The following is a 27,697-nucleotide window of genomic DNA, read 5'->3' as shown; positions in this document are numbered from 1 at the left end:
ACAGCCTATATGAAAATCAGTATGGTGGTGTATAACAAATCAAAACCTAAGAACAAACCATAATATGAACTAATAAAAAATAAAACATTGCAAATGTTAAAAACTCAGGTTTTTAAAATAATGTTTATTCATTTTCATTCTTCACGTCACACATAAAATGTAAGTCAAAACACATCAACCACGTTGCTTAAAAATATCAAATAAAATTATTACAAATCACTCCAAGAAATCTTTCCATATATTACCATGAGAACTCAGTCTTATTAACCCATATCATCCAAAAACAGTTGCCACACAATATAGAAAAGCTGTTGGTTAGAATTCCCTTTGGTAGCACAAATCTGGCTTATCAGCTTTTCAGCCAGGGCTATTGTTTTCAGGCCCAAGAGCATGGCTATTTCCATGTTTTCCACTGTGAGGAGGAACAGTTAAAGTTCTTCATGAGCAATTGGTGGAGTAGATATGTCCTTTATTCAAATTAAAGCAAGTTAGAGGGTAAGGTTGTAGGTCCACTTTGAATATTAAACTCATTTTTTAAAATATCAAAACCCAAAATGGGTAAAGAGATTTGCAAAAACCATCCATATGCATGTAAGATCCAGTCTCCCCACATCCCTTCCAACAGGTTGATGTTGCCCCTGGTATCTTGTGGGATATTTGCAAGCAGAAAATATATCACCTATGTATGCATTTCAAAGAGAATTCCATTAATTGGTCCGAAACTGTTTTAAAATAATCCTCTGCCCCCCAACTCAAAGTGTTTTCCATTTTTCATTAGAGATTATTACTTCAAGGTCCATTTCCCAGGGAATTTTTGTGGTCATAAGATGGCCAAATTCTACCTCAGTTAATATTTTGTATATGGTTGGTACTTCACCCACTGATGTAGCAGGAACAATTTTTTCTCCACACATTTTATTTTAATCGATACTCATCAAAAGATGTACAAAAGTTTATACCTACTACAAAGCATCTTTTTGTTATATACCAGAATAAAAGAAATATTTTTAAAATCTAATTTTTAAAAAAACAGGAGCAAAGAGAAGGGAGAAGGAAAAAATAAATAAAAAGGAAATTTAAAAAGGAAAAAATAGAAAAAGATTAAAAGACTTCTGATTCTCTTGACAGCTAAATATAGCAACTAGTTCAAAGTATTCACTGAAATTGACATCCAACTATTCTATTTTCTATAAGCCAACATTTTCTCAATCTTCAAATCCAGATATTACAAGTTCATTTTCTCTTTCACGCAAAAAGTCCATAAGAAGTTTCCAGTCCTTAATAAATGTCAACAAAGATTTTTCTTTGATTGTTCTCTGTAGCAGGAACATTGACCATAAGTTGTTCAAAAGCAGTCAACTCTCGGTCTGCTTGAATGGCTATACATGGTTTTAACAGAAAGAAAAACAATTGATTAAAATTAGACCATGACCATGTTACATTGGGAATGTTAGCCAAAATCTGCTCTTTATGTAGGGGGGGGGGACTCTTTACATTAAAATCTCGAGCCTATAGAAAACTGCTTGGTTTTTTGTTTTTGTTTGAACTGTGCCTTGATACCTTTCCTAACAACAGAGACGTGGGTGTGTGTGATTGCATTCCTTCATCTGGGGGTGATGGAGGAAAAAGCTCTCCCCCACATGCCTGTCAAGTGGGCCTCTGCTGGCAGTCATATCTTCATAAGGGTCTCTCCTGCAGCTCTTAACAAGGGGGCAGGTTCATAATGAGGCATGCAGCCCCAAAGGAACTAAGCCGCTTAGGGCTTTAAACATCTTCTCCTGAGCCTGGGGAACAATTGCTTGGCCATTACATTTTGCATCATTTGAAGCGCTGCACTGACCGGACAGTCTTCTAGGGTAGCTCCATGTAACTCAGTTTGCAGTAATCTGAACAGCAGTGCAGTGAAGGCATGGGTAACTAGTGCTAAATCAGACTGACTCAAGAGATGTGATGGTTGGTACACTAAATGCCCTGGCGTAAATGTACTCCTTGCCACCACAGCTGCAAGGCTCAAGGGGAGTACAACCCTTTCCACAGCAGGCCAGGCCCTAGTCCCTGAGGCAAACTGATGAAACTGCACCTCCATCTGCCAGGAGTTATTGGAGTTGTCACATAGCAACAGCCAGAGGGCCACAGTTTAGCCTCTTCTGATGTTTCCCAAGAGTGAATGGCTCTGACCAAAAGGGACAGTGGTGGAGCTGAGGTATTACTTTCAACCAGCAACAAGAGGGGTGGGCAACCTCCAGAAAGTGCTGGAGTCCTATAAGGTCAGGCCAAAGGGGGCCCATCTAGTCCAGCATCTTGTTCTCACCATGGCCAACCAAATGCTTCAGTGGGAAACCCACTAGCAGGACTAGAGCACAGGAGAACTCTCCCTTCCTGCAGTTTCCAGCAACTGGTATTCCACAGGATGCTGCCACAGGGGTGCAGCCACCATGGCTTGTAGCAGTACTAAATTCAGGGCCTTTTTTTCAGGGGAAACTCACAGGAACCTGGTTCTGGCACCTCTTAGGCATACCCTCCAACATTTCTCCAATGTCCTTGTCCCATTCCATAATGATTATTCTACTATATATACCGCACACATCTTACTGGGTTGCCCCAGCCACTCTGGGCAGCTTCCAACATATATAAAAACATAATGAAAAATGAAACATTTTTTAAAACTTCCCTATACAGGATTGCCTTCAGACGGCTCGGAAGCCAGATAACTCCATACCCTCCAACATTTCTTCAATGAAAATATGGACGTCCTAAGGAAAAGTGGGACATACTGTCCCTGACAGCTTCTCAAAATCAGGGACATCCCTGGAAAATAGGGACACTTGGAGGATCTGCTCTCAGGTGGGTTCTGGCACCTCTCAGGTGGGTGCCACTGCCATTCTAAGAGACTGAGGGAGGCGTTCATAGTGAGTTCTGGCACCTATTTTTTCTAGAAAAATACTACTGGCTACATTTACATACAGACTGAAGAGGCTGCATCCCAGGGCCTCATAATCTAGGAGGGCCTCGGCCTCTTGCCCCCCTCCCCATTCTAAAAAAACAGGCAAATTTTATAATCTAGGCCCAGTTCCTTAGTAACATTAAGCATGTGACACACGAGTCTATGACAAGTGAATACTTATTGTTTAGTAAATTCGTGGAGGCTTTAAAGCTACTCAGAATCAAATAATATCGTCCACTACGAAGCAATGCAAGTGTTCAGATCACTGTCTATCATTACAGTGTGTGTTTTAAGAACAAGTGAGGATCCTTTTATATCACTGTGAATCACCTTTTTGTGAAAATAATAATGAGCAAGCAATATGAAAGTGGTGCTAGTAAATGAAAGCGACGAAAAGAACAGAAGGAAGTACTCCCAACATTTAAAGCCAATCACGTCATACGGCTTTGTACAGCCGGCAAAAACAGCCCTACATAATCCCTCAGATACAGAACGTTCGTGTTTACAAATAGAAGAAAATCAAGTAGACGACACTAAGCAGTTTGAGCAGAACAACCAGTTTATATACAGAGCACAGCCTCCCAAGAACTTTGAGAACTGTTTTCAGTGACTACAGCCACAAGTACAGAAAATTCTAAGGAAAGTGGCAATGAAGTGACCTACAAAGACTAACACAAGGTACCAGAGGCAGATTTAGGGGAGTGCAACTGGTTTGGTCACACTGGACGCAGAGCCTTGAGGGCACCACAAGAGATGCTGCAATTATGGTGTAGAATGGAGCAAGATGGGTGGAGAGCACCAAATCTTGGTGTTGCACAGGGCACCTCTGAAATTTGAGACCCCATGGTCCGCCACTGAAGGCGCAGAAGGAACATGCCACGAGATAGTTACACCAAAAGAAGCAGTTCAAGCTCAATGCAATCTTAAAGAATTGGAAAACAAAGCAAATGATCTCAGCGAAAACCCCAGCACCGCAGACACAAAATTACTAACTAGTTATTTCAGAGACAATAATGATGTATGTTTATGGACCATGTTGAATAACGAGGAAATATTCTGGATTGATTCTATTCCACCAAAAGTAAATTGAAAAACCTACCCTCAGGAATGGCTAATGTATTCTCCCACAACAGGAAAAGTCTACTGTTTTGTGCGCAAATTTTTCTCTAACGTAACTACCTGAACTACAGCTTTAGCTTCTAATGACTTTGATTATTGGCATCACACTTATCTTGTTTGAACCCACAAAAACTCTAAAAATCATATTAACCCTATGCTAACATGCTTAACAAGAAAGCATGGTCACATGTTCACATCAAAATGAGCAGGATTACTGGAGGCACGTACTTCAGTGAGTTATTGCACTGATTTCTCTTTTGGCAGAACGTGGCTTGGCATTTAGGGGAAATGATGAAATTCAGGAATTCGGTTCACCAAATAATGGTAACTTTCTGGAATTGCTTGAATTAATTGCCAAATTTTATCCCTTCCTGTGTGCTCACATAAATCGGTATGGAGGTAAAGGCTTTGGTAACCCTTACTTATCCAAAGCCATATGCGACGAGGTTATCCAGGTGATGGCTAACACATTTCAAGAAGCAATACCAAGTGACTTCAAATAGGCAGGTTATTTTAGTTTATCAGTCAATTCAAGCCCTGATGTTTCCCATGTTTATCAGCTTACTGTCACTGTTAGATATGTTTCTCCCCACGATGGATTACGAGCTCAATACTTTCTGAGTCTTTTTGAACTGAAAGATCACACCAGTGAAAGTATGGCTGAGCTGATACTGAACTTGAAATAGATTTCAGCAAATATAGAGGAAAGTCATATGACAATGCAGCCAATATGGCTGAAAACTATAACGGCATTCAACCAAAAAAGCTGGAAAGGAACAAGTTGGCAAAGATTATTCCATTCACCAGACATTCCCTAAATCTCTTTGGCTGAACTGCAGTTTACTCATGCCTAGTTGCAGTGATTTTTTTACACAATAGATTAACGTTATTGTTTTTTCTCAGCTACTTCAGAAAGATGGGCAGTGCTAAAAGAATTCTTGCTTTTGGGTCAAAAGTTCCTAAACATTTATCTGACACAATAAGAGAGGGTCATGGCAAAGCTACTGCAGCTATTAGTGAAAGTTATACTTACATTGTTGAATTCCTCAGTCATATTTACTGTGGTGAAACCGAAAAAGGAGATACTAGACAACAAGCTGTAAATCTTCTGCAGAAAATGGAAGGATTTGAATTCATGCTTATGTTCCACCTTTGGACAGTTTTGCTAAAGTTAGCAAGGCACTCCCAAGCTTGCAAATTTTATTGAGCACATGTGTAAATATTTACAGCTCACTATTATAGTTTGTATCAAACAACCAGGCTAAGTTTGATGAAACCGAACAGCAAGAAGAATTTACTCTACCAGAGGTAGAGTACAAAACTGTCAAAAGAAGGTACTGGGGGGGGGATGATGGGACAGCACCTGAAACCTTAAAAAAACTTTCTCAAAGAGTTAAGGGTAAATTCATTTATACCTGTCATGGACACTCTTAAGGCCAACCTAAACAGAAGGGCAACAGTGTATAGGAGCTGGCAATTTTTCTTTTGTGGTGAACCTTCAAGCAACCAAGGAACATATTCACAATGGCATTGTGATTTTGGTGCAAAGTATCCAAAGGATGTTGACCTTAGTCTAGTCAATGAATTCTTGCACTTCTACCTGTATGTCAAACCAGCTCACCCTGAAAAAGAAAATTTCACCCACCAAGATATGTATCAAGTAATATTCCAGGAAAAATTCAGACAGCTTTTCCAAATGTGGAAACAATTTTCAGATTGCTCCTGTGTTTAATGGTTACAAAGTGTACTGGCGAAACATCATTTCATAGACTAAAAAGGATACAGAATGATCTACGCTCAACAATGTCCCAAGAATGATTGTGTGATCTAAGCATTCTCTGCATATAAAATGATAAACTGTGACTTACTGATTTTAATGATATAATTAAGTTTGCACCCAAAAGACCTTGAAAGAAACTGTTCTGACCTTGTATATAGTGCAATGTTGTAACTTTACTATAATTTCCCCTATGAAGGTTCTGTGTGGATGTCTTCATTAATTCCATAAATTTATAAACAATCTCTTAATCAGTGCTAAAATTTCAGCAATGTTCTACTTTCATTGAGTTGATAAAGAAGAGAACGAGGTTTTGTTTCTCATGATCAGATGCTATTCAGTTTGGGTGTCTCAAGATCTCCTAGCCCGGCACCTCAAGTTGCTTTCATCTGGGTCTGCCTAGTAGCCACTGATAGCCTTTATCTCCATAAATTTGTCCAATCCTCTTTTAAAGACATCATTTTTTAAAAAAGGTAAAGGACTCCTGACAGTTAGGACCAGTCGCAAATGACTCTAGGGTTGCAGCGCTCATCTCGCTTTACAGGCCGAGGGAGCCGGTGCACAGCTTCCAGGTCATGTGGCCAGCATGACTAAGCCACTTCTGGCGAACCAGAGCAGCGCATGGAAACGCCGTTTACCTTCCTGCCGGAGCGGTACCTATTTATCTACTTGCACTTGGACGTGCTTTCGAACTGCTAGGTTGGCAGCTGAGACCGAGCAACAGGAGCTCACCCCGTCATGGGGATTCGAACCGCCAACCTTCCAATCGGCAAGCCCAGGGCTCAGTGGTTTAGACCACAGCGCCACCCACGTCCCTATGATGAAAGACATCATAGGTGGTGGCTATAACTGTCTCCTATGGGAGAGAGTTCCATAGTTTAACTATGCACTACTGTGTGAAGGCCTTTCTTTTATCTGTCCTGAATCTTCAAACATTCAGCTTCATTGGATTTCTGCAAGGATCTAGTGTTATGAAAGAAGGATGGGGGAAATGCATCCACTGTCTCCAATCCATGCATAATTTTATAAATTTCTACTGCGTCGCTTCTTACTTGCCTTTTTTCCCAATGAAAAAGGCAAAAATACTGCAGCCTTTCCTCATAGGAGAGTTGCTCCAGGATGGGTGCTGGAGTCATGCAACATCTGAAGGGCTGCAGACTTCCCAGCCCTGAGTAAGAGTGAAGACAGAGACCACATTCACACCATACATGTTAAGCACTATGATGCCACTTTAAGTAGTCAAGTCTTCCCCCCTCAAAAAAAAAATTATGGGAGTTGTAGTTTGTTAAGGGTCTGAGAGTTCTCAGGAATGACTTCCCCGCCCATTACCCCTCAGAGCTACAATTTCCAGAATTCCCCATGAAGACAAATTGACTGCTAAAACACTCTGGGAATCGTAGCTCTGTGAAGGGAATGCAGGGGTCTCTTTTAACAACTGTCAGCACCTTTATGAAACTACAGAATTATTTGGGGAAGTCATGGTGTTCACATTTTGCATCACAATTCTCCAGCCTGCAGGTACAGAAATGCATGTACTGGGGCAAAGTGTGCATAAAAATGTATATAATAATGAAAATGGCATACACAAATGTATCACACTGGGGGATATGGCTTGCAAAAAAATGTGTATGTTAGGCAAAACTGCCTACAAAGATGAGTCTATTAGGAGAAATTCACACTTAAAATGCTGATGAATATTATCATCAACATCACAGATTATTCACTGCCTTCTAAACCACTGCCTCCAGGAGATTTACACATCAGATGTCTAAGAACAGTTAAACTAAAACAACTGATACAGTGGTGCCTCGCAAGACGAAATTAATCCGTTCCATGAGGCTCTTCGTATAGCGGTTTTTTCGTCTTGCGAAGCAAGCCCATTGACAGCTTAGTTGATTAGCGCTATTAGCGGCTTTTAGCGGATCAGCTGATAAGCGGCTTAGGGCTTAGGAAAAGGGGGGGGAGGGGGAAAACCCCGTAGGAACTCGCAAGACATTTTCGTCTTGCGAAGCAAGCCCATAGGGAAATTCATTTTGCGAAGCGCCTCCAAAACGGAAAACCCTTTCGTCTAGCGGGTTTTCCGTCTTGCGAGGCGTTCGTCTTGCGGGGCACCACTGTACATTAAAAACAAGACTGAAACCCTAACAAGTGGACACTCGTGGTAAAGACTGAGGAAGTTTTCATGAGAACTTTAAAAAAATGGACAGTGGACAGTAAGACAAGAAATGGAAAGAGGAAAACAAAATTGGCAAATTCTCCCATCCCTAGCGAAGCAAACATTTTCTGCAGCTCCTTAGATCATTTCTATGCCTGTCTATTTTCAACCCTAGGGCCCTCCTTCTCTCCTCCCTGCTGAGGATCTCTGCATAGCTCTTTCATTTATCGCCATTTGTTGTCCCTCCTCTTGAGTGTCTGACCTGCATGCATATATTTTTGCAGTCTGGCCTGCAGGTTGGGGAGGAGATCTGTGTGTGTGTTTGTGTGTGCAAAGGGGGGTGGGTGACGTTGGTCTGGCAGAGGAGGCCTGGTTCTGTGTAAAGAGCTAAGCCTCGCAACCCATCTGTCAGCTTCCCAAGACAGAGAGCAGCTCCCAGGCTTGTCCCGGTGACCAGCTGCTGGGGGAGATGCAGGCCAAAGGCAGATGAGCAACTTAAGTCCTTTCCTTCTCTTGTTCCTCCCCTTTCCCCTTTTCATTATTGCTGGAGGGTGGAAGGCACTCTTTTTTGTTTTTTCACCAAAGCGATCATTTAAGGCCATTATCTGTTTGCAAGATGAGCGTTAATAATTCACTGTCGCTGGCAAGGCCCCCGCCTCCCTGACCCTCTCCAGCTCTCTGACTCTGCTTTCAGAAGGTACAGAGGGCAGAGAAACAACAAAAATAAGCCCCACCGGTGGAGGCTGGTCCACATGCCCTACTAACTGTCAGCCCATTCTCAGCCACTCCCTGCCTGCTTTTTACCTGCAATCATTCCAAGGGTGGCGGCAGCTCCGGCTGCCAGCTTCCTCCGCCTTAGTATTGTCCCTTGTAGAATAACATGAGCCCCAAGCACCACCCACAGAGGAGAGCCTCTCTCGCAGTTCTGCATGAGTCACTGGTCTGGCCTAGGCTGCTTTCTGTAGGGAGGCACATGTTCAGATGTGAAGAGCCAGGCCATGGTGGCTGGTGCCTATTCGGAATGATCATGCGGAAGGCAGGGTGGCCAACAGGCAGAGCCAACTAATTCAAGTTTTCTTCTCCATCCTTCTCCAGCCTGCCCTTTCCTTCCTTACTTCTATCCAGTCCAAGGAGTAGTCCTGCCTGTCCGCTTCTTATTCCTTCACCTCAGTGTTGCCCCTTGTTGACCTGGCTCTGCCTACTCATGGACTCCTTGCCTTCTGTGCTCCTACTCCCAGAGCGCACCAGCCCTGCTGGATAGCATGCACTTCCTGGTACTAAATCTACATAACCCCAGGATAACCACTATCAAAGGCTTTTGCCACAGCTAAGCACTGCCACCTTTTACCGCAGCAAATGGTATGACTGCAATGTCCATGCTTTCAGTTTGTTTGGGTTTTCTTTGGGAACAGAGCATAGCCACATGGCTAGTAGCCCATGGATAGGCTTCTCCTCCATGAATTTGTCTAATCCTCTTCTAAAGCCGTCGAAGATGGCATTTCAGAAACAGCGAATTAGCTAAGTTCCACCTGTAAATAAAACCAGGATCGAATTTCTTCTGAATACTTGCCTGCAAGTTGATGGGTCACTGTATGATGGAAACCAGCAACATATCAGAAGGCTTACCTGAGCTGCTTTGGTTTACTTTTATTTTACACAAATGTAAAATGTTGATAGGCTAAGATCAGATACACACAGCGCATAGTTCAACGACGGAACTTCCTCCTGCTGGAAGCAGTGATGGCCACCAACCTAGATGGCTTTAAAAGAGGATTAGGCAAAGTCATGGGGGAGAGGGCTATAAAGGGCTACTAACCACGAGTCAGCAATGCTTCTGAATACCAGTTGCTGGAATCCACACGAGGGGAGAGGGCTCTTGTGCTTGAGTCCTGCTTTCAGCTTTCCCACAGGGATCTAGTTAGCCACTGTGAGAACAGGATGCTGGACTAGATGGGCCATTGGCCAGATCCAATTCTTAAGCCACCAAAAGCATCCTTCTGGGCTGAAAAGCAGGGTAGAGACATTAAACTGATTCCTTATCCACGTAACCAGAATTATTTTTCCCTCCAGCGAGAATTTTAGGGGCTTCCTCTTGCTTCTTCTCTCTCATTGCTTTCCAGCATGTTTTGATGTCTCTGTAGCGAAGTGGGGTGGGTGAAGAAGGCTAGGAAATGACTCAATCTGTTTGTAAAGAAGTTTATTTCCACATTTAAAAAAAGAGAGAGGGAGAGGGAAAGAGAGCGAAAACAAGAGAGGAAGCTTTCCCCTCCCCCGATCTCTTCTAAAGCAAGAATCCTCCTTTTCTTCTTCCTCATTACAAAGTCCGGAAAAGAGAATCCTACAGATATACAGACTTACGAGACTCACTTACACAAATACGCCCTCTGGGTTCACCAATAAATAATTCATATACATTTGTGCACCAAAGTTATTTACAAAAAGAAAAAAAAAATTAAAGTTACATACTTTTTGAAAATTCTTGGTCTAGCATAAAAGGAGTCCTCTTGTGCTACAGGGAGATAAAACATAGTTATTTCTTTTGCTCTGTGTGTGTGTGTGTGTGTGTGTGTGTGTGTGTGTGTGTGTTGGAGGGAGCAATCTACACCTTTGTGTACCTCGAGCTAGGCTGGTGGTCCGCCAGCAACTAATTTCCAAAATTGGAAGGCCTAAAACAGAAGTAATCCCTGCTGGGTTTAGTGGGGCTTACTCACAGGTAAGTTTGCAAGCCTAGTCTCATCTGCTGAAATCAAACTGGATTCTGTTATTTTAACCCATTCAACGTGCCTATTGTTTAGTTTTTTTACCTGATGTAACTGTTCTCTCTGTTTTATATACACTATAAAATGAATGCTTTTTAAAAATCTTTACGTACCTTCCCAAAATTGGGCTGGTAAGTGTTTCACATACCAGGAATACAGAAATACTAAGTCAGACCATTGGTCTTCTTAGCTCAGTAATGTCTACACTGACTGGCAGGGTTTCAAAGAGAAGACATTCGCATTCCTACATGGCTATGCTGTTGAAGGATTAAACCTGGGACCTGCTGTACCACTGAGCCAGGTCTCATCTCCATTTAAATATATATTTCTTAAATGATTTTAAGAATCAAAAGAAGTAAAACACAGATATATAGAGTTGTATAAAACCAAGAGAAGGCCAACTGAAATGATGTAAACCACTTAGAGGTGTTGGTGATTAAACTGTATGTTAATCCTGCTGAACAGAATAAAATAAGTTGAAACAAATGGACCTGTGTTCACTAAGTTCATGGACCTCGTGTGCATTGATTTCAGTGTGTCTGCTCTGAGTGTAACTTACATACAGACATCTCTTTCCCCTTTACGAGCTCACTCTATCCCTTTTCCTGCAGTGAGAGAAAAGGACGAGTCAGCATGTAACGTCCAGCATGTTTTCTTGGTGTGGCTGGACCGGGTAGGAGAACAAACTGTAAATGTGTGTGTGTGTGTGTGTGTAAAAATAAATAGCCATCAATAACCCAGATCAGATATGTCTGCTGCTGGTTTTGTGGCTGGGGCGGCAGGGCTGCCAAGGTGTGAAAAATTCTCTTATTCTTCTCTTGCCTCTGAGGACACCTCCCAAACAATTTGCTTATTGGTGTGGATGTGACCTCGGTCTCAAAGTGGTATGTTAGAGTGCCATGAAGAATATCATATATATTAAGTAACTGAAAAGCCAAACTCATTGAGAAGGTTGCCTGTGGTATGTCTGTATCAATTACTGCCCTGGGCTTAGCCCCTCTTGAAGAGGAAGCGCCCTCCAGGAAATGACAGGCAGAAGGCTGGGCTACTCTGCGGGCGGATGCATGAAAAGCATGTTTTTCCTCAAAAGAATCCTGGGAGCTGTAGTTTGTTATGGGGTGCTGGGAATTGTAGCCCTGTGAGGGAACTACATTTCTCAGGATTCTTTGGGGGAAGCTGCCTGCTTGACTCTATTCACTCCATCTGAAAACAAAGGGGCATTTATTATTATTATGTTTAAAAGCTGCTTAACTTTGCCAGACCATGCAAAGGAAATCAAGCAATGATGCAATAGTACAGAAGGGCCCTGTCAATGTGTTATGATGTGTGCGTGTGAGATGATATACTGTATTCTCTGGTGGGCTGCATGTGTCCATGAAGCCATGCGTGTAAAGGGTGTTTGGGCCTGTATGCAAAGCAAGGGTCAGGCTCTTCACATGCGGCCCTCCAGACCTGTCTACGTGGCCCTCAAAATTATCCCCAGGCCATGCCCTTCACAGGCCTGGCTCTGCACCTTTCTTAGATGCTTTTACCTGGCTGGAATGAGTCCCTGAACTCTTGCTTACCTGGCTGGAGTACAGATGTCCACATGTGCGTAGAAACCTCTGGGGTTTGCAGCACCCCTGTGGTACAAAGGTGAGGGCCCCTGGCCCTGCCCATCACTGCCATGCGTCCCCCAGAAGGTTGCTTATGAGGACAAGTGGCCCTCAGCTGGAAAAAAAAAAGTTTATTAGGAAAGGGGGTGCTATCAAACAGGTGTGGGAGAGAATATAAGTCCATCTTTGCCCACTTAGAAGGGTGCTGAATGCTCCGCTGCGATATCAAATCGGGAGAAGTCCTCCCTGCAATCTGGGGGAGGGGGAACTGCATCTGCTGAATCTCTACCTATTTAAAAAATTGAAGGAACTCTGGGAAGGGGTGGGGATGTTGGCAACTTCAGGAAAGAGGGAGAGATGACTCTCCTTGTTCTGCTGGAAAGGACTGTGTCAGGCCCAGGCATAAACACTTGTGCACATGGGTAAACAGAGTTTATGAAAGGCAGTGGGTCTGAAGAGCAGGAAACCCCATGCAAACAAGAGGCAGCATGGGAGAGACTGTCTTTTGTAGGGGTTTATTATTATTATTATTTTCACAGGGCCCTTCCTACTCCTGTGGCTGTTATCTGATTTAACTGTTTTAAAACTTTTTTTCCTATTTGAAATAAATTTATTGATAATATTTTGTCTATTTGCTGCTGCTCGGATTGTAGAGGGAACAAAGCACCGTCCCATAGGTCGTGTGAAGGAGGCAGAGGCGTACGTAGGGGTCAGCCATGTTGGCCCCCGCCAAGGGAGCAGGCCGTGGGGCGGAGGCGCGAAAATAGTGCCCCTCTTTCGGCGCGGCGTGGAGGCATGGGCTGTCGCAGCAGCCCTGCAGAGCCCCCTCCCCAGAGAGCCGGCAGTGCTGCCGGTTAGTTTGTGCAGCGGAGCTCCCCTTGAGGACGCCGACGACGCCAAACGTCAGGCGAGGCTCTTAATTTTGCAAAGCCGAGTCACTTTCCCCTGGTTTCCTTCCCGCTTTGACCAATTTCCAGCCCGCGCCGCTGCATGTTTACCCCTGAGAGCAAGGGCCATCGACGGGGCTTAGTTCCGAGTAAAGTGTGCACTTAGGGCGCAACCTCCAAGTGGTGCCATAAGAAACAAAAAGGCAAGCGAGGTATTGTCAGAAGTTGCTGCCTCTGACTTGCCACCTTTAGGCTGCAGGCCGGTGTACCCATTTTCCTCGGAGTAAGCCCCATTGAACTCGGTGGGATTTACTTTTGATTAGACATTTATAGGATTGGGCTGTTAAACGCCCAGTTTAAGAGTAATTTGTGACGATTGAATTAGGCCAATTTTAATTTTTTTTATTTTTTTATTGCTGGAGATGCGGGGGGGAGGGAGGGGGCGCGCCGATACCGCTCCTTGCCAAGGGCGCAAGGGAGCCTAGGTACGCCTCTGGAAGGAAGCACTAAAACGCGTGCATCGTGGTATATCCCCCAAATAGGCTCTGATTTTCCCTCCCGTTTTCAAGAGTCAAACTGGACCAAATTTGTTCGCTTGCATGTGTGGTTGATGGTGCGTGTGCGTGCGTGTGTGTGTGTTTGAGCAAAGCAACGCCCGTTCAAAAGAGGGATTTCCCACCCACCCCCCGGCGTTCCCACGTTGTCTCTTCCAGAAGCTGCGCCCGGTCCCTCCTCCTCGCCTCACCGCGGCTGAGCCGCCCGGGGAAGGACTCCGGCCAGGGGGGGCAAGGGCGGCGGGGGCTCGCTGCCCCCTTGAAGTCCGTGGATGAGGATCCGGGGGACCAGCGGCCTCTGCAGGGCCGGCGGCGGGGCGCTGGGCCCGCGGTAGAGATAGAGGGCAGCGCCCGGATCCAGGTTGGACACCAGACTCTGCGGGTAGAAATAAGGCGACGGGAACATCCTCTGCAGCGCCGAGTAGTTCCCGGCTTCGGCCAGCAGCTCCAGGCCCACCGCGGTCTGCCTTTTCCATTTGGTCCTGGGGTAAGGGGAAAAAAAGTTTCGGGGGTCAAGACACTTGGATCACTTTTATTGACCGTTTTAAGAAAATCCATCTCGTGTGTCTGCGTTTGACAAAGGGATTGCTCTCTTTGGGGCGGGAGTTCCACACGTGCACTTGCATAGTCTCTGCACCTGTGTGTACAGCTGCACCTGGGAACCGACCCTCTTGGAAAGGCTGGTGTTTTTAAGTGTTATTAATCATCATACTAAATGATAATACCATTTTTTTATTTGTTCCCATACCAGACTGTATTACAAAAGTAATACTGTTTAAAGAATAAATATAATTAACACGCCCCCTTTTCATGATTCAAAGTATATTTCTTTAAAGCACAATATATTCTACAAATAGGATTAAGACTCTTGTATTTAGCATAATATTCAACCTGCAAGGGCTATTTGCTTCACTAACTTTCAAGAATAGAAGAACAGAATATCACTGAATGGACAAACCTTGTTGGCTGATTGCATCAGGGGAAAACAAAACAAAAACCACTGTGTTCTAAGTGGTCATCAGAGTGTCTGCCTGGGATGTTAGATCTGTGGTGGCGGATTCACACATTCAAGTCACCACCTGATGAACAGGCAACTGATTACCTGCTCAGCATGTGGGGATTAAGCAGGGATTAAAAGACCCAGCACAGAGGAGAAGCATAATTTAGGAGGACAAAATCATGCTCATGTTCACATTTTAACTGAAAGAATTGTAACAGGCTGCTTACTTGCACATATGAAGTGTTAATCACAGATCTGACACCACAACTTTCCTATTGTGCTTCTTCTCCTCCAACTAAATCTGAGGCACTCAAATTTGGCGGCCACACATAGAATCATAGAATTAGAAGGCATCCCAAGCATCATCTAGTCTAGTCCAACCCCCTGCAATGCAGGAATCTCAACTAATGCATCCCTGACAGATGACCATTATATCTCTGCTTAAAAACCTCCAAAGGAGAGTCCAGAACTTTCTGAGGGAGTCTGTTCCACTGTTGAACTGTCAGAAAGTTATTCCTGATGTTTAGTCAGAATCACCTCTCAGTCTCCTCTTTTCCAGGCTAAACATACCCAGCTCCTTCAACCATTGCTCATAAGGCTTGGCTTCTAGACCCTTGCCCATCCTAGTTGCCTTCCTCTGCACACGATGTAACCTAGAATAGCATTAGCTTTTTTTGCTGCTGCATCACACTATTGACTTATGTTAAGCTTGTGTTCTACTAAGACCCCAAGATCCTTTCCACATGTACTACTGGCAAGGCAGGTGTTCCCCATCTTATATTTGTGCAACTGGTTACTCCTGCCTAAGTGTAGAACCTCACATTTGTCCCTACTGAAAATAATTTTGTTAGTTTGGGCGCAGTTCTCCAATCTATTAAAGTCATCTTGAATCCCAATTCTGTCTTCCGTGGCATTAGCTACCCCTCCCAGTTTGGTGTCATCTGCAAATAGGATAAGCATCCCCAAGTCATTTATAAAGCTGCTAAACAACAACTGGCCCAAGAGAGAACTCTGTGGCACCCCACTTGTCACTTTTTTACAGGATGACAGGAACCATTAGTGAGCACTCCTCGGGTTTGGTCAGTCAACCAGCTACAAATCTACCTAACAGTTACCTCATCCAACCCACATTTTACCAGCATTCTGCAAGAATATCATGGGGGACTTTGTCAAAAGCCATATTGAAAACAAGATACCATACAACCACAGCATTCCCCTGATCCACCAAAATTGTAGGTTTACTAAAAAGACAGAGAGAGATTTGTCTGGCATGACTTGCTTTTGAGAAACCCATACTGGACCTTAATATCCACAGCATCCTTTTCTAAGTGCTCACAGACCAACTGTATAATGATCTGTTCTAGGACATTTCCTGGTATCGATATCAAGCACACCAGTTGGTCGTTACCTGGGTCTTCTTTTTTCCCTTTTTTGAAGATGAGAACAACATTTGCCTGCCTCCAGTCTGCAGGGACCTCACCTGTTCTCCAAGAATTCTCCAAAGATTATAAACAGAGGCTCTGAGAGTACATCAGCAAGCTCCTTTAGTCCTTGGGTGCAGCTTATCAGGCCCTGGAGATTTGAATTCATTTAGAGCAACTCAGTGTTCCCATACCACCTCTTTTCCTATCTTGGGCTGCAGCTTCCTTCTTGCATTGTTTATTCTGTTATCACCAGGTTGGGCACTGCTTTCCTTTTGGGTGAAGACAGAGGCAAAGTAGGTGTTGAGCAGTCCCACCTTTTCTCTCTTACCCAACAGCATTTCTCTGTCTTCTCCATGCAGAGGACCTACTACTTCCTCGGTTTTTCATTTTGCTTCGAACATAGCCGTGTGAACAATGCAATATGGACGAGCGTTTGTGACTCAAAGAAGCGAACCAACACATTCAGTTTGCAGAGGATCAAGTAGTCAGAAATCAAACAAGATGTAGGCGCAACATCTGTACAATGTTCAACCTTGGCCACAACACACTACTAGGAACAAAGGAACATAGTAAGCTGGTTTATGTTGAGTCAGATCATTGGTCCATCTAACTTTGTATTGTCTACACTGATTGGCATCTGCTCTACAGGGCTGCAAACAAGGGAAGCTTTCCCACCTCTACCTGGAGATGCTGTTGGAGATGGACCCTGCAACCTGGTTTATATAGAGCAGGTATTCCACTATTGAGCTACAGGGGCCCTTCCCCAAAGGCCATAGTGGAGAACGTGTGGCCCTCCAGATGTCGCTGGATTACAACTCTCATCATCGTAAGAAGTGCCTGCTTGATCAGGCCAATTGCCCACCTAGTTCAGGCTCCAGCATCCAGTTCTTACAGGGACCCTCTAGAAACCTGGAGCCAAGAGCCCCCTCCCCTCCTATAGTTTCCAGCAACTGGGATTCAGAAGCATTTCTGCCGTTGACTGTGGAGGCAGATGATAACAATTGTGACTAGTAGCCCTCTGTCTAATCCTCTTTTAAAGCCATCCTAGTTGTTGGCCATTGCTGCCTCTTATTCTATAGTTTGTTCTGTGTGAAGAAGGGCTTTCTGTTATCTGTCCTCGGTCTTTCAACATTCAGCTTCATTGAATGTCCACAAGTTCTAGTCTTATGCGTAATTTTATAAATGTCTATCATATCACCTCTTACTCTCCTTGTCTCTAAACTATCCTTTATTTGCCCTGAATATTCCAACATTCCGCTTCAATCATCATCATGGTCATCAGCATCATCCTTAAGCCTTGAGCATGCTGGATGAGGCTGATGGGAGTCGAAATCTGCAGCATTAGGAGGTCAACGCATGTCCCCCTTCCACGCTGTAAAAGAGTGCTGGCCTTCCAATTAAAAGATCCCCACTGACATTGATGCAGCCCAAAGCACGATCAATACAACCAGCATCGACAGAGCCACATTCTTACTTGTGAGGAGCAGCTAATACCAATTGAAAACTTCCCTTCAGGAATAGACTGTGCTCCATAGCCTCTGCTGTAAAGGCTGCCATTGCCCGATAAAAGCCTACACATTACCTTTGAGAAGTTCAATCTTAAGTCTGGGGAAGTGAGGCATAAACAGACAAGTATAAGTGACTTCCTTGTCTGTGTAGGACATGACAGGAGGTGCCATGTCAACCGAGGATTGTCATCAATGTAACATGAGCCTTGTGGCTCCACACACAAGGATTTGCCGTTGAACATAATGATCGCAAATTGTTGTTATTTTTATTACGTACTGGCAGGTGCTTGTGTGATGCACACATTCAGTGTAGCTGCAAAGGAGGCTGATCTGTTTGGGCAGATGGGACATTGCCCTGCTTACCTCCCTCTGCCCCCACCTGCCTGCCTTCTTGCTTACACCCAGTCCAGGGGGTTGCCCTGGCTGCCAGCTTCTTAGTCTCAGCTTTGCCCCTTTTAGAATTGACAGTGAGTTGACAATGGCAGAGTGCATGGAGAAAGGCTTTGTATATTACATATTGGGCCCCCAGCTTGATTTCCAAAGCCTCCTGCAAGCTGTCACTCAGAACTCTGACAGGAAGGAAAGACGGGCAGAAAGAGAAATGGGCTGGCAGAGAGGGGAAAGGGGTGTCCTCTCCCACTGCTGCCTTCAGCCCCACCCACGTAAGCAACCAATAGCTGTGGACAGGATCCAGGCAAAATACTTCTGATTTCAGTAGGAAATGATCCATCCTCAGATGTGCCAGTATGGTGTACCCTTGAGTACCCCCAGAAAAAAGCACTGCTCTTGGGTAATTGTGCCTGAGTCTGCAGCGTTCCGACCCATTGCTTTCAGTTTTGGAACCATGCAACTTGCATGTTTACTCAGAAGTAAGCCCTACTGAGTTCTGAGCATATGTAGGAGATTTCAGCCTTAAGTATGGACATAAATCTTTCCTTAAAAAAATACTTTTTTTATTGTGGCAGGATCAAACTCTGGGAGCTCTCAGATCCGTATAGTTATAATCCTATGTATCCATGGAATGAGAGAATCAGTCCATTTCACTAGTTGTAAAAGCCTGTGCCAAGCATTCCATCACGTTCTACTGTGACCAAGAGACAGAGCTTGAATAGACATTTTCCTGGAGAGAAGACCTGTTAAGTCTTTGGCAGCAAAAGCAACTAAAGCCAGTTGTCTGTCTGTCTGTCTGTCTGTCTATCTATCTATCTGTCTATCTGTGGAACATCTGCTCTGCATGTAGAAGGTTCCAGGTTCAATCCCCAGAAACATCTCTAGTTAGGGCTGGGAATGTTTCCTGCTTGAAATCCTAGAAAGCAGCTGTCAGTCTGTGCAGACAGTACTGAGCTAGATGTGCCAATGGTCTGATTTGGTAGAAGAAGCTTCCTATGCTCCTTTATGAAACAGCCACATACTCAGAATGTTAAAGATATGTCACACTTTGGACTGCAATGGAATGCATATTCACCTGGAGGTATGTTTCATTGAACTTAATGGCATTTACTCCTGAGTAAACTTTGCACAAGCAACAGTACTTCTGAAGAGTTGTGTAGGTTTTTCAACTGTTCATAATACTTCAGAAAGAGATCGAGAACAGCATTTACAAGAGCTCTGAAATTCAAGTTTGAAATTTTAAAATAAACATATCATTTCCCCAAGAGAACCGCAGCAAAGCTCCTATTTTTGAATGTGTATTATCTGCATGGATTACTGATGCCCTTCCAACATTCTTCCTAGATCATAACATGGGACCAAAAATGGCTTTATAGGCACAAATGGAGTGCACTTCCAGGGGTGAAGTCAAACTTCTGAAGAATCACAGTACTTGCTGTGGCATTCAAAGAGTGGTAGCTCATAACTGCTGCCTCCCTCATTGTTTTTGCTGCGATAACAACACCAAAGTGACCTCTCCTAGGCACACACCCAGGCAGGGTGTATAGAGGTCCTGGGTGACCAAGAGAAAAAGACTTCCTCTTAGCTTCACTGATGTGGTCCAAAGAAAAACAGAACAATGCACCACCAGCTTGGCTGCAGGAGTTGCCAAAAGGAGGTGGACAAGACACCATCCAAGCATCTTAGGGACTCAACTCCAGATTTGTTTAGGGTTTACTCCTTAGCGTTTTCTTCTCTTGAAAAGATGTCCCACAAGGCAGGGGTACGGATTTCCCTCCGGAGTTTACTCCTGAAGCCTTTCTCATGAATGAGTCTAGTAGAGTTCACTTCTGCTAGACGGGCTACCTTACCAGCTTGAGAAGCCCCATCTGGCTCTCACTTCCCTCTGCAGCTTCTGTAGAAACTGCCTTCTTGACCATTGGGCCCACTATTGGCCTTGTCAGCTCTATCCACCAGAGACTGTCTTCACGTGCAGGGGAAGTCCCTAACGCACCAAAGATTTGAGACCTTTGGCTGCCCTCACCTGGTTTAGCTGGCCAGTCAAATATGTATCTGGGGTATAGCCACTGTTGCTTGCTGACAGCTTCTAGAAGCCACAGGTGAAAACTGAGTGCAGGGTGGGGTCTAAAGGTGGACTACCCCAGAAGGAACATTAATTGCCCCCCACCCCTAACACCCCATGCACCCAGAGTAGACCCATTGTAATTAATGGCCCTAAATTTGACAAGTCCATTAATTTCAATGGGTCTTCTTTTATTAGGGCAAACATTGGATGGAAGAGAACATGGTATCAAGCTATCCATGGCATGGAAATTGGGTTAATTTCTGTCCCAGTATGTTGGGTCAAGATGGGGAGCACTCTTCTGCAGCACTTTGCTACAGAGCAAAGGACTGGAGGCTTTGGAGGTTGAGCCAACACAGAGAGATAACTTACAGAGAATGGAGGCATACCAGAAGCTTATGAAATTTTGAACGGCACGGAGTGAGGAATATATCATTCTCTCCCCAAACAGACTTTGAGGTTAGCCAATGAAATTGATGGAGATTGTGGCCCCAGCAAGGTTGGTCTTTATGGTCCCCGTTCAGTGGGAGGAGCTGGGGGTGGGGTAGAAATGCAGCAGTGCATTTTGAAGCAAATTAAATTATATGCATTACCATCTAAAAGAGAGGGGCTCCACAAGTCAATTAAGTTGGAGTCTAAAATTACATAACTGGCATACTGAAAAGGGAGTTCTTACAGGCCAGCCAAAATAAAAGTACAAGGCAGAATTAATTAATTGAAATCTGAAGCAGAAGAAGTGATAATAGCCACTAACCTAAGTGGGCTTAAAAAAAATAATTAAAGGAAAAATCAGCATGGGTTGAGCAATAGTTATTAGGTATGTGCTAATTCAGGTAGAACTTCCACATCCAGAGGCATTCTACTCCATAATATCAGATGTTAGGAACAAAAATAAGAGGAGGTTTTTTTGCCTTCTCAGATGCCTCTGGCCTCCTGTTTTAATAAAATGCTGGTAGGGTGGGAAATATGTTGTTACGTTTCAGTTTAGACATAAAAGTCTGGTTCGAAGAAGCGAAACCAAATTAAAATAGTTGTAACAATTGTTCTGAGTTCAAGACACAACTGAATGAGATGGAAACCAGCTCATACAATTTGTAAGGAGTTTTGATGGGACAGTGGAACTGGAATCTAACTTTTTTAAACAAAAATGCCTACAGGCAGCAAACTGCATTTATGTGGCTGTCAGGTTCAATCTATAGGAAGAAATTCAAAATAAACACTGTACACACACATGTCCACACAGAAAGAGAGGAATTGATATCCAAAGGAGGAAGCAGCTTAACTGACCCATCTTCAGTTTCTCACTCAAAAAAGCATAGCAAATTATTTTTGTTTGAATTTATTCTTTGCAGAGCTCCTATTTGGGGGTCATCAGAACCCTCTGACCTCTCCTCAGCCCAAAGCCCCCCAATAGATCACTTTATCCCATCAAACATTCTGATTAATTTGCAATCTGATCTGATACCTGCTGGCTGGGGCATAAACTCCACTTTGTCCATTGGGATTCCATTCAGAGCAAATATATGCACCTTTGCTGCACAGCAGAACCACATTGGAGAAGCAGAGTGATGAATCGAAAGAACACACAAGGAGAACAAACTAGGGTTACAAATTGTAGGCATTCCACACTTGTACGAAGGCGGTAGCTCAGTGGCTGAGCACCTGCCCTGCATGCAGAAAGTCACAGGTTCAATTCACAACATCTCCAGGTAGGGCTGGGACAGAGTTCCTGTCTGAAGGCCTAGAGAGCCATTGCCAGTCAGTGTAGACCAAGGGCCTAACTCAACAAAAAGCAGCACACTACATTCCTAACACAGCAATCCTAATGATTTATACTCAGAACTAAGTCCAGTTGAATTCAGTCAAGCATACAGGTAAGTGGGTTTAGAATTGCAGCTAACTCCTGTTGGACTTAATGGGGTTTAGTTCTGAGGAAATCTGCACAAGTTCTGGATAAATACCTAATGGGTGGAGCCTGTGATTGACTTTCTGTTATTTGTTTGTTTTGCTTCCTGCATGGATAGGTTGGCACGATATCTTTATTGCGTTTCTATCCCACCTTATCCCCATAGATGCTTGGGGGATATGTGTGCACATGATTCTCCTCCTCCACAGCCTCACAACAACTGCATGATATAGGTTGGTCAGAAAACGTTTTCAGCAGGGGCCAATCCACTGTCCCTCAGACCTTGTAGGGGGCCAGACTAGATTTTTTTAAAAAAATAAATGGATGAATTCCTATGCCCCACAAATAACCCAGAGATGCATTTTAAATAAAAGCACACATTCTACTCATGTAAAAACACTAGGCAGGCCCCACAAATAACCCAGAGGTGCATTTTAAATAAAAGGATGCATTCTACTCATGTAAAAACACGCCGATTCCTGGACCATCAGCGGACCAGATTTAGAAGGCGATTGGGCCAGATCCAGCCCCTGGGCCTTAGGTTGCCTACGCATGGGTTAGACTGAGGGTTGGTGACTGGTCCAAAGCCATCCAGTGAACTCCATGACTGGAGAATTTGAACCCTGGACCCCTTGGTCCTACTCTGACACTCTGTAGCCACTACACCACCGAGAGAAGAAAGAAATCTAAATCTGCAGTCTTGCCACTACATTAAGCTTGGCTCTGATAATGTAAGAACATAAGAAGAGCCTGCCTGCTGGATCAGGGCCATGGCCCATCTAGTCCAGCATCCTGTTCTCACAGTGGCCAGCCAGATGCCCCCACGGGAAGCCCACAAGCAGGACCTGAGTGCGAAAGCAGCACTCTTCAGTTGCGAATCATCAACCAGTTTTCAGAGGCATACTAAACAACAAAGAGAAATGTGTATGTGTGAATCACACACACACTGCCAGCTACAACCCCTTTTGAACAGAGATGATTTGGCCACTGTATGCCATGCTCTGGTAACTTCTAGACTGGATTATTGCAACGTGCGCTATGTGGGGCTGCCCTTGAAGACAACTTGGAAACTTCACTGCGTCCAAAATGCAACAGCCAGATTACCGGCTGTGGTTCCATTTAGACATCACATAACTCCTGTTTTAAAACAGCTGAATTGGTTGCTGCTCATTTCCGGGCCCAATTCAAGGTGCTCACAGTCCTAAATGATTCAGGTACCAAATATCTGGAAGTCTGCCTCCTTCCCTAGAGACCCTCTAAGGGCTGAGATGGGCAGGGGGAGCCCTTTTGTTAGTTCCTCTGCCCTCAGAGGCTGGGGGCAGGAAGGTGGCAGTCCAGGAGAGGGCCTTCTTTGTGGTGACCCCCAACCTGTGTAACTCCCCTGTGAATGCTGAAGGCTTACCCCTTCACCCCAGATTTTGACACTTGAGGTGCATATTTTTAGGACCTAACTTATTTATGTGATTGTAGGTTGTTCTAAACTGGTTTTGGTATTGTGTTTTTATGCTGTTATCCACTCTGGGACCTTAGGGTGAAGGGTGGATAAATAATAATAATAATAATAATAATAATAATAATAATAATAATAACTTTTGTATGTGAGAGAAGGACCATTTGGACATCTTCTTTATTGTGCATACACAACTATTTGTGCTCATGAGCACAAATGAGCTCCCTCATCAGGGTGGTTATGCACAACTGAGCTTTCAATACCGTTTGTACCTACAAAAGTTTGGGGGTGGACATACTGATTTGTTTCCCGTCTATGCATGTAGCTTCCGGGTGAAATCCTTTGACTTTCTTCATACCACAAATACTCTGCTTTATTTTGTTTCGTTTCGGTTCTGCTTTTGCAGTGCTATATGGCAAGGGTGCCTCTCCAGCACAACTGTGACGCAATGGCACTGGGAAAACAACCGTGGAACAACTAATAAAGTCGTGACCTTCAGATGGTCCGGTATAAATCCATCGCCAATGCGCTATTGTCAGTTGCAAAACAAAAAGAAAAACGGAACTCCGATCAATTGGGGGGGGGGTGGCGCAGAAAAAGCAAAGAAGCAGGAAATCGTGTGAACGAGACACAGAGAAATCTGTGCGTCTGAGAGGAAAGGGGGTGGGGGGTGGGGAGCGGAACAAATAAATCGCTTGTGTCTGTCGCTTATAGAGGGGCTGGAACGCTCACAAAACGATAGATGAAATGGACCAGAGTTGCAACCCAATGGTGAAACTGACCGGTATCTTCCGGACTATCTGTTGCCCTGTCTGTGTATCCCACGCATTGAGATGCGGCGGTGCCAAAATGGGATAACTCTTATTCTTTTACTAAATGGAGCTGCTGAGCGCAGGCCGGACGATGACTAGGAGCTCGGGAGCCGCCGCCTCACATCAAAAGCCGCCTCCACAATCCCTTTCTCTCGCCGTTTTGCTGCGGAAGAAGCGCTTTCAGACCTATTTTCCTGAGTAAATTATTCATCATCATAATAATTGTGTAATTACTGTAACTGCTCTTAATTATTGATGCCCAAAGCAGTAATTGGTATTTATTATTAATGGGCCAGTGTGTTATGTGCAATGTTGTGTGTGTTTAGCTTAAAAAAAAAAAAAAACAACCGGGAGAGTTTTGCTCTCTCACCCACCCACTCGCGTCGCTCTTATTTTCTCTGCCCTCCCGAATTAAACGACTAGTCTCGGCTGTGAAATAGTTTCTGCTTCTAGGGGAAATGCGGGGATGGGAAGGTTGGGGGTGGGTGGGAGGTAAACAGCGGGCATTAAATAATTGCGATTGGTGGGAAGAGATTTATTTACAAAAACAGGATTCATATAACAAAATCGTACCTTAAAAAAACCAGAAACAGAAACTGGTGGAGGGAAGGAAAGGATTGAGAAAAACACACGTGTTGAGTCTTGAAACCTGTCTGTAATGTGGGAAATGGGTACGTGCACGAGGCTGAGTATTCAACTTCTTCTTTTCTCCATATGCCAAATAACAATAAAAATAATAGTAACTATTATTGCTGGGTTCTACTCAGAGCACGCACAGTGAAATTATTGGATTTAAATTAGTCATGTCCATTATTTTTTGTGGATCTACTCTGAGTAGGACTAGCAATGGATACATTATTATTATTATTATTATTATTATTATTATTATGCCTTCTAAACAACTGCAGGTCTATTTAAATTGATGGACTTGACTAATTTAGCTACAGCCATTTCAGCAGGGTCTACTCTGAAAAGGAGTAGATATCCCATTATTGGGATTTTTTTATGAAGAGGTTAGGGAGGAAAGTGGCAATAAATAATTTTAATAATAATGATTATTTATTTATATAGCACCATCAATGTATATGCCACACCCCTCCTCTGAGAGTCACAAATAAATGTAACAGGTCTCGTCCCTCAAGAGCTTACAGTCAGCATTTAGCCACTGGGGAAAGGCCCGAGCCGGTTAAGAGAGAAATATTGGTAAATGCAAATTATGTGTAAACTAAAACAAAATAAAAAAATTCCTTCCAGTAGCACCTTAAAGACCAACTAAGTTAGTTCTTGGTATGAGCTTTCGTGTGCATGCACACTTCTTCAGATACACTGGAAGGAATTTTTTAATTTTGTTTTGACTATGGCAGACCAACACGGCTACCTATCTGTAACTGTATGTGTAAACTAGTTTCTTTTCATAGGGGTTGAAGACTAAAGGGTTAAAGCCACAGGTCTCTCAGGAAAAGGGGCATTTTTGAGGAAGGGAGGTAATTGTGCTCCTAGGCAGGCTTACTCGGAAAGAAGCCTCGTTGTTTGCCAATGAGATTTAACTCCCGTGTCAGCTCCCGTGGAGAGACCGTTCACACGTTTAACTTGCTATCTGCTCATCGAGTGATGCATGTGCACATGTCAACGGACATTTCCTTTTCCATATCGCAGCATTCTACACGCTTTCTATAAAGGCCTTTATTTCCTTTTGTTGGAGTTCCATTATGGTTTGCCGTGAGGTTAATACTGGACTGGGAATCCGTGTTCTCCAGTCTTGGTTAGCGAGAAGGCGACCTCAATAAAAAGAACCGCAGCGTTGGCTGCAGCCATATGCCCGTTTTCACATGGAACTCAATGGGACTTATTTTTTAATAAACCGAGTTGGAACTGCCCCGCAAATCCTCCAGAAGGTCTCTTTTTCTGACTGCCTGCATACCATAGGTTTAAAGAAACTGGGAACTGCTGATTGTTAATTGTGCTAGGAAGTGTAGCACCGTGGTGGGGTAAACTATAGTTCCCAGTATTCGTTTGGTGGAAGCCAAGCGCTATAACAATGCAGTTCTTTTCTCGCCTGCCACTGCCTAAAATCTCTTACTTTATCAACCTCTAATTTTTAGACTTAGTTTCCGGGCGTGTTAAGAAGTCCTATTGGAAGAGGAAACTCGACGGAGTCAGATATCCATTGTGAACAGTGAAAATTTAAGTTTGACCTTGATTTAAATGTTCTTTGACTGATATACTTTGATTTAAACGACTTTATTCCTGAAGCAGATGTGGGTGTTCTCTTACCTTCGAGAAGAGCACACCTTACATGCTCAGAGGCGCCCTCGCCTGCCATTCGTCTTTTATAAATTGCTTCTGCATTCAGCAGTATTCCTGAAAATATTGGATAGTATCCTGCTGAGTTATACTCAAGGTGGACGCACTGAAATTAATGGACCTAAGTTGGTCATTAATTTCAATGGGTCTGCTCCGGGTATGACAGAAGCTGAAACAGCCCATTGGCTCAAATTAAAACTGGAACAAAATGAGACTTCCTTCTGAGTAAACCATATCTAGCCTCGCACTGCGTGCCCATGATTCCATGTAAGGAGTTGCCACCTTTTCTCGGCCACCCCTGCTCCTCTGCCCTTTGGCATCAAGCTAACTCCCAAACACAACTTAGGTACGTATACCTTTCCCTGGAAGGGTGATGGTTGGTGGAAAAAGCTTACTCCGGCTGGGTCCTGAAAAGCACGAGAGCAGCTCTAATAAAGAAAAGTTAGCAACCCTGTATGGGTGTTCTCACACTTCCTGCAGAATGAATATTCCTGCAAAGGAGCTCAGCGTTGAGGAATGGGAAGGAAAGGTATTTAAGATGAACAGTGAGGACGTTCGTATGAGGAGAGAGAGGTTGTAGCTATTTTCAGGTGGAAATTCAGCTACCTACTAGCCAGTTCAAGTCAGGCACACAATTATAGCTGAACCACTTCCCGCGAAATGTATGACTTTTTGGGATGAGGAAAGTAGGGGAAGTGAGCTGAAAATCGTGTGAATGAGACTTGCTTTGGCGCAACGTCGTCTCACCGCCGTGCAAACAAATCAGAATTAATGCTCATTAAAAACAGGCGACCTCGTCTAATCTCCCTGCAAACAAATCAATAAACAAGTTGTGTTTATGTCACCCAAAATCAGAACGTGGTACCGTCCTTGGCTCATTTACAGCTGAAATATAGCCTCCGATATGTGCAAAGAAAAGGACGGTTCTAACCAAAGAATGCAATTAACTCTTTTTTAAAAAATCTACATAATAATAAGAGGAACGCACCTTCAAATTTGCTAAGTGCTGGTTTGAACCTCTGGCTAGCAAAAGGTGCGCTTGGCAACAAAG

The 27,697-nt window shown here is 43.9% G+C and overlaps 1 protein-coding gene across 4 annotated transcripts in view; it reads right to left on the bottom strand.

Annotated features, from left to right (window-relative positions):
• Positions 1 to 104: 104 nt before the first annotated feature.
• Positions 105 to 27,697, bottom strand: part of BARHL1 (BarH like homeobox 1) — a 38,822-nt gene continuing 11,229 nt past the window's right edge. The window contains exons 3-8 of one of the 4 annotated variants that reach the window (XM_081847226.1): positions 13,920 to 14,272; positions 12,320 to 12,464; positions 10,462 to 11,359; positions 6,897 to 7,008; positions 5,479 to 5,685; positions 105 to 1,379 (exon numbers count right to left, since the gene is read on the bottom strand). In XM_081847226.1, the coding sequence (XP_081703352.1) occupies positions 13,978 to 14,272 (295 nt within the window). In that variant the 3' untranslated portion in view covers positions 105 to 1,379; positions 5,479 to 5,685; positions 6,897 to 7,008; ... (1 more) ...; positions 12,320 to 12,464; positions 13,920 to 13,977. The other 3 variants (XR_014152545.1, XM_081847228.1, XM_081847227.1) reach the window with 3 other exon arrangements.

Source organism: Podarcis erhardii, assembly GCF_964252035.2.
Source record: "Podarcis erhardii genome assembly, chromosome: Z".
Classification (NCBI taxonomy): domain Eukaryota; kingdom Metazoa; phylum Chordata; class Lepidosauria; order Squamata; family Lacertidae; genus Podarcis; species Podarcis erhardii.
The sequence above is the reverse complement of the archived record's forward strand: the minus strand, read 5'-3'. Positions and strand labels throughout refer to the sequence as shown.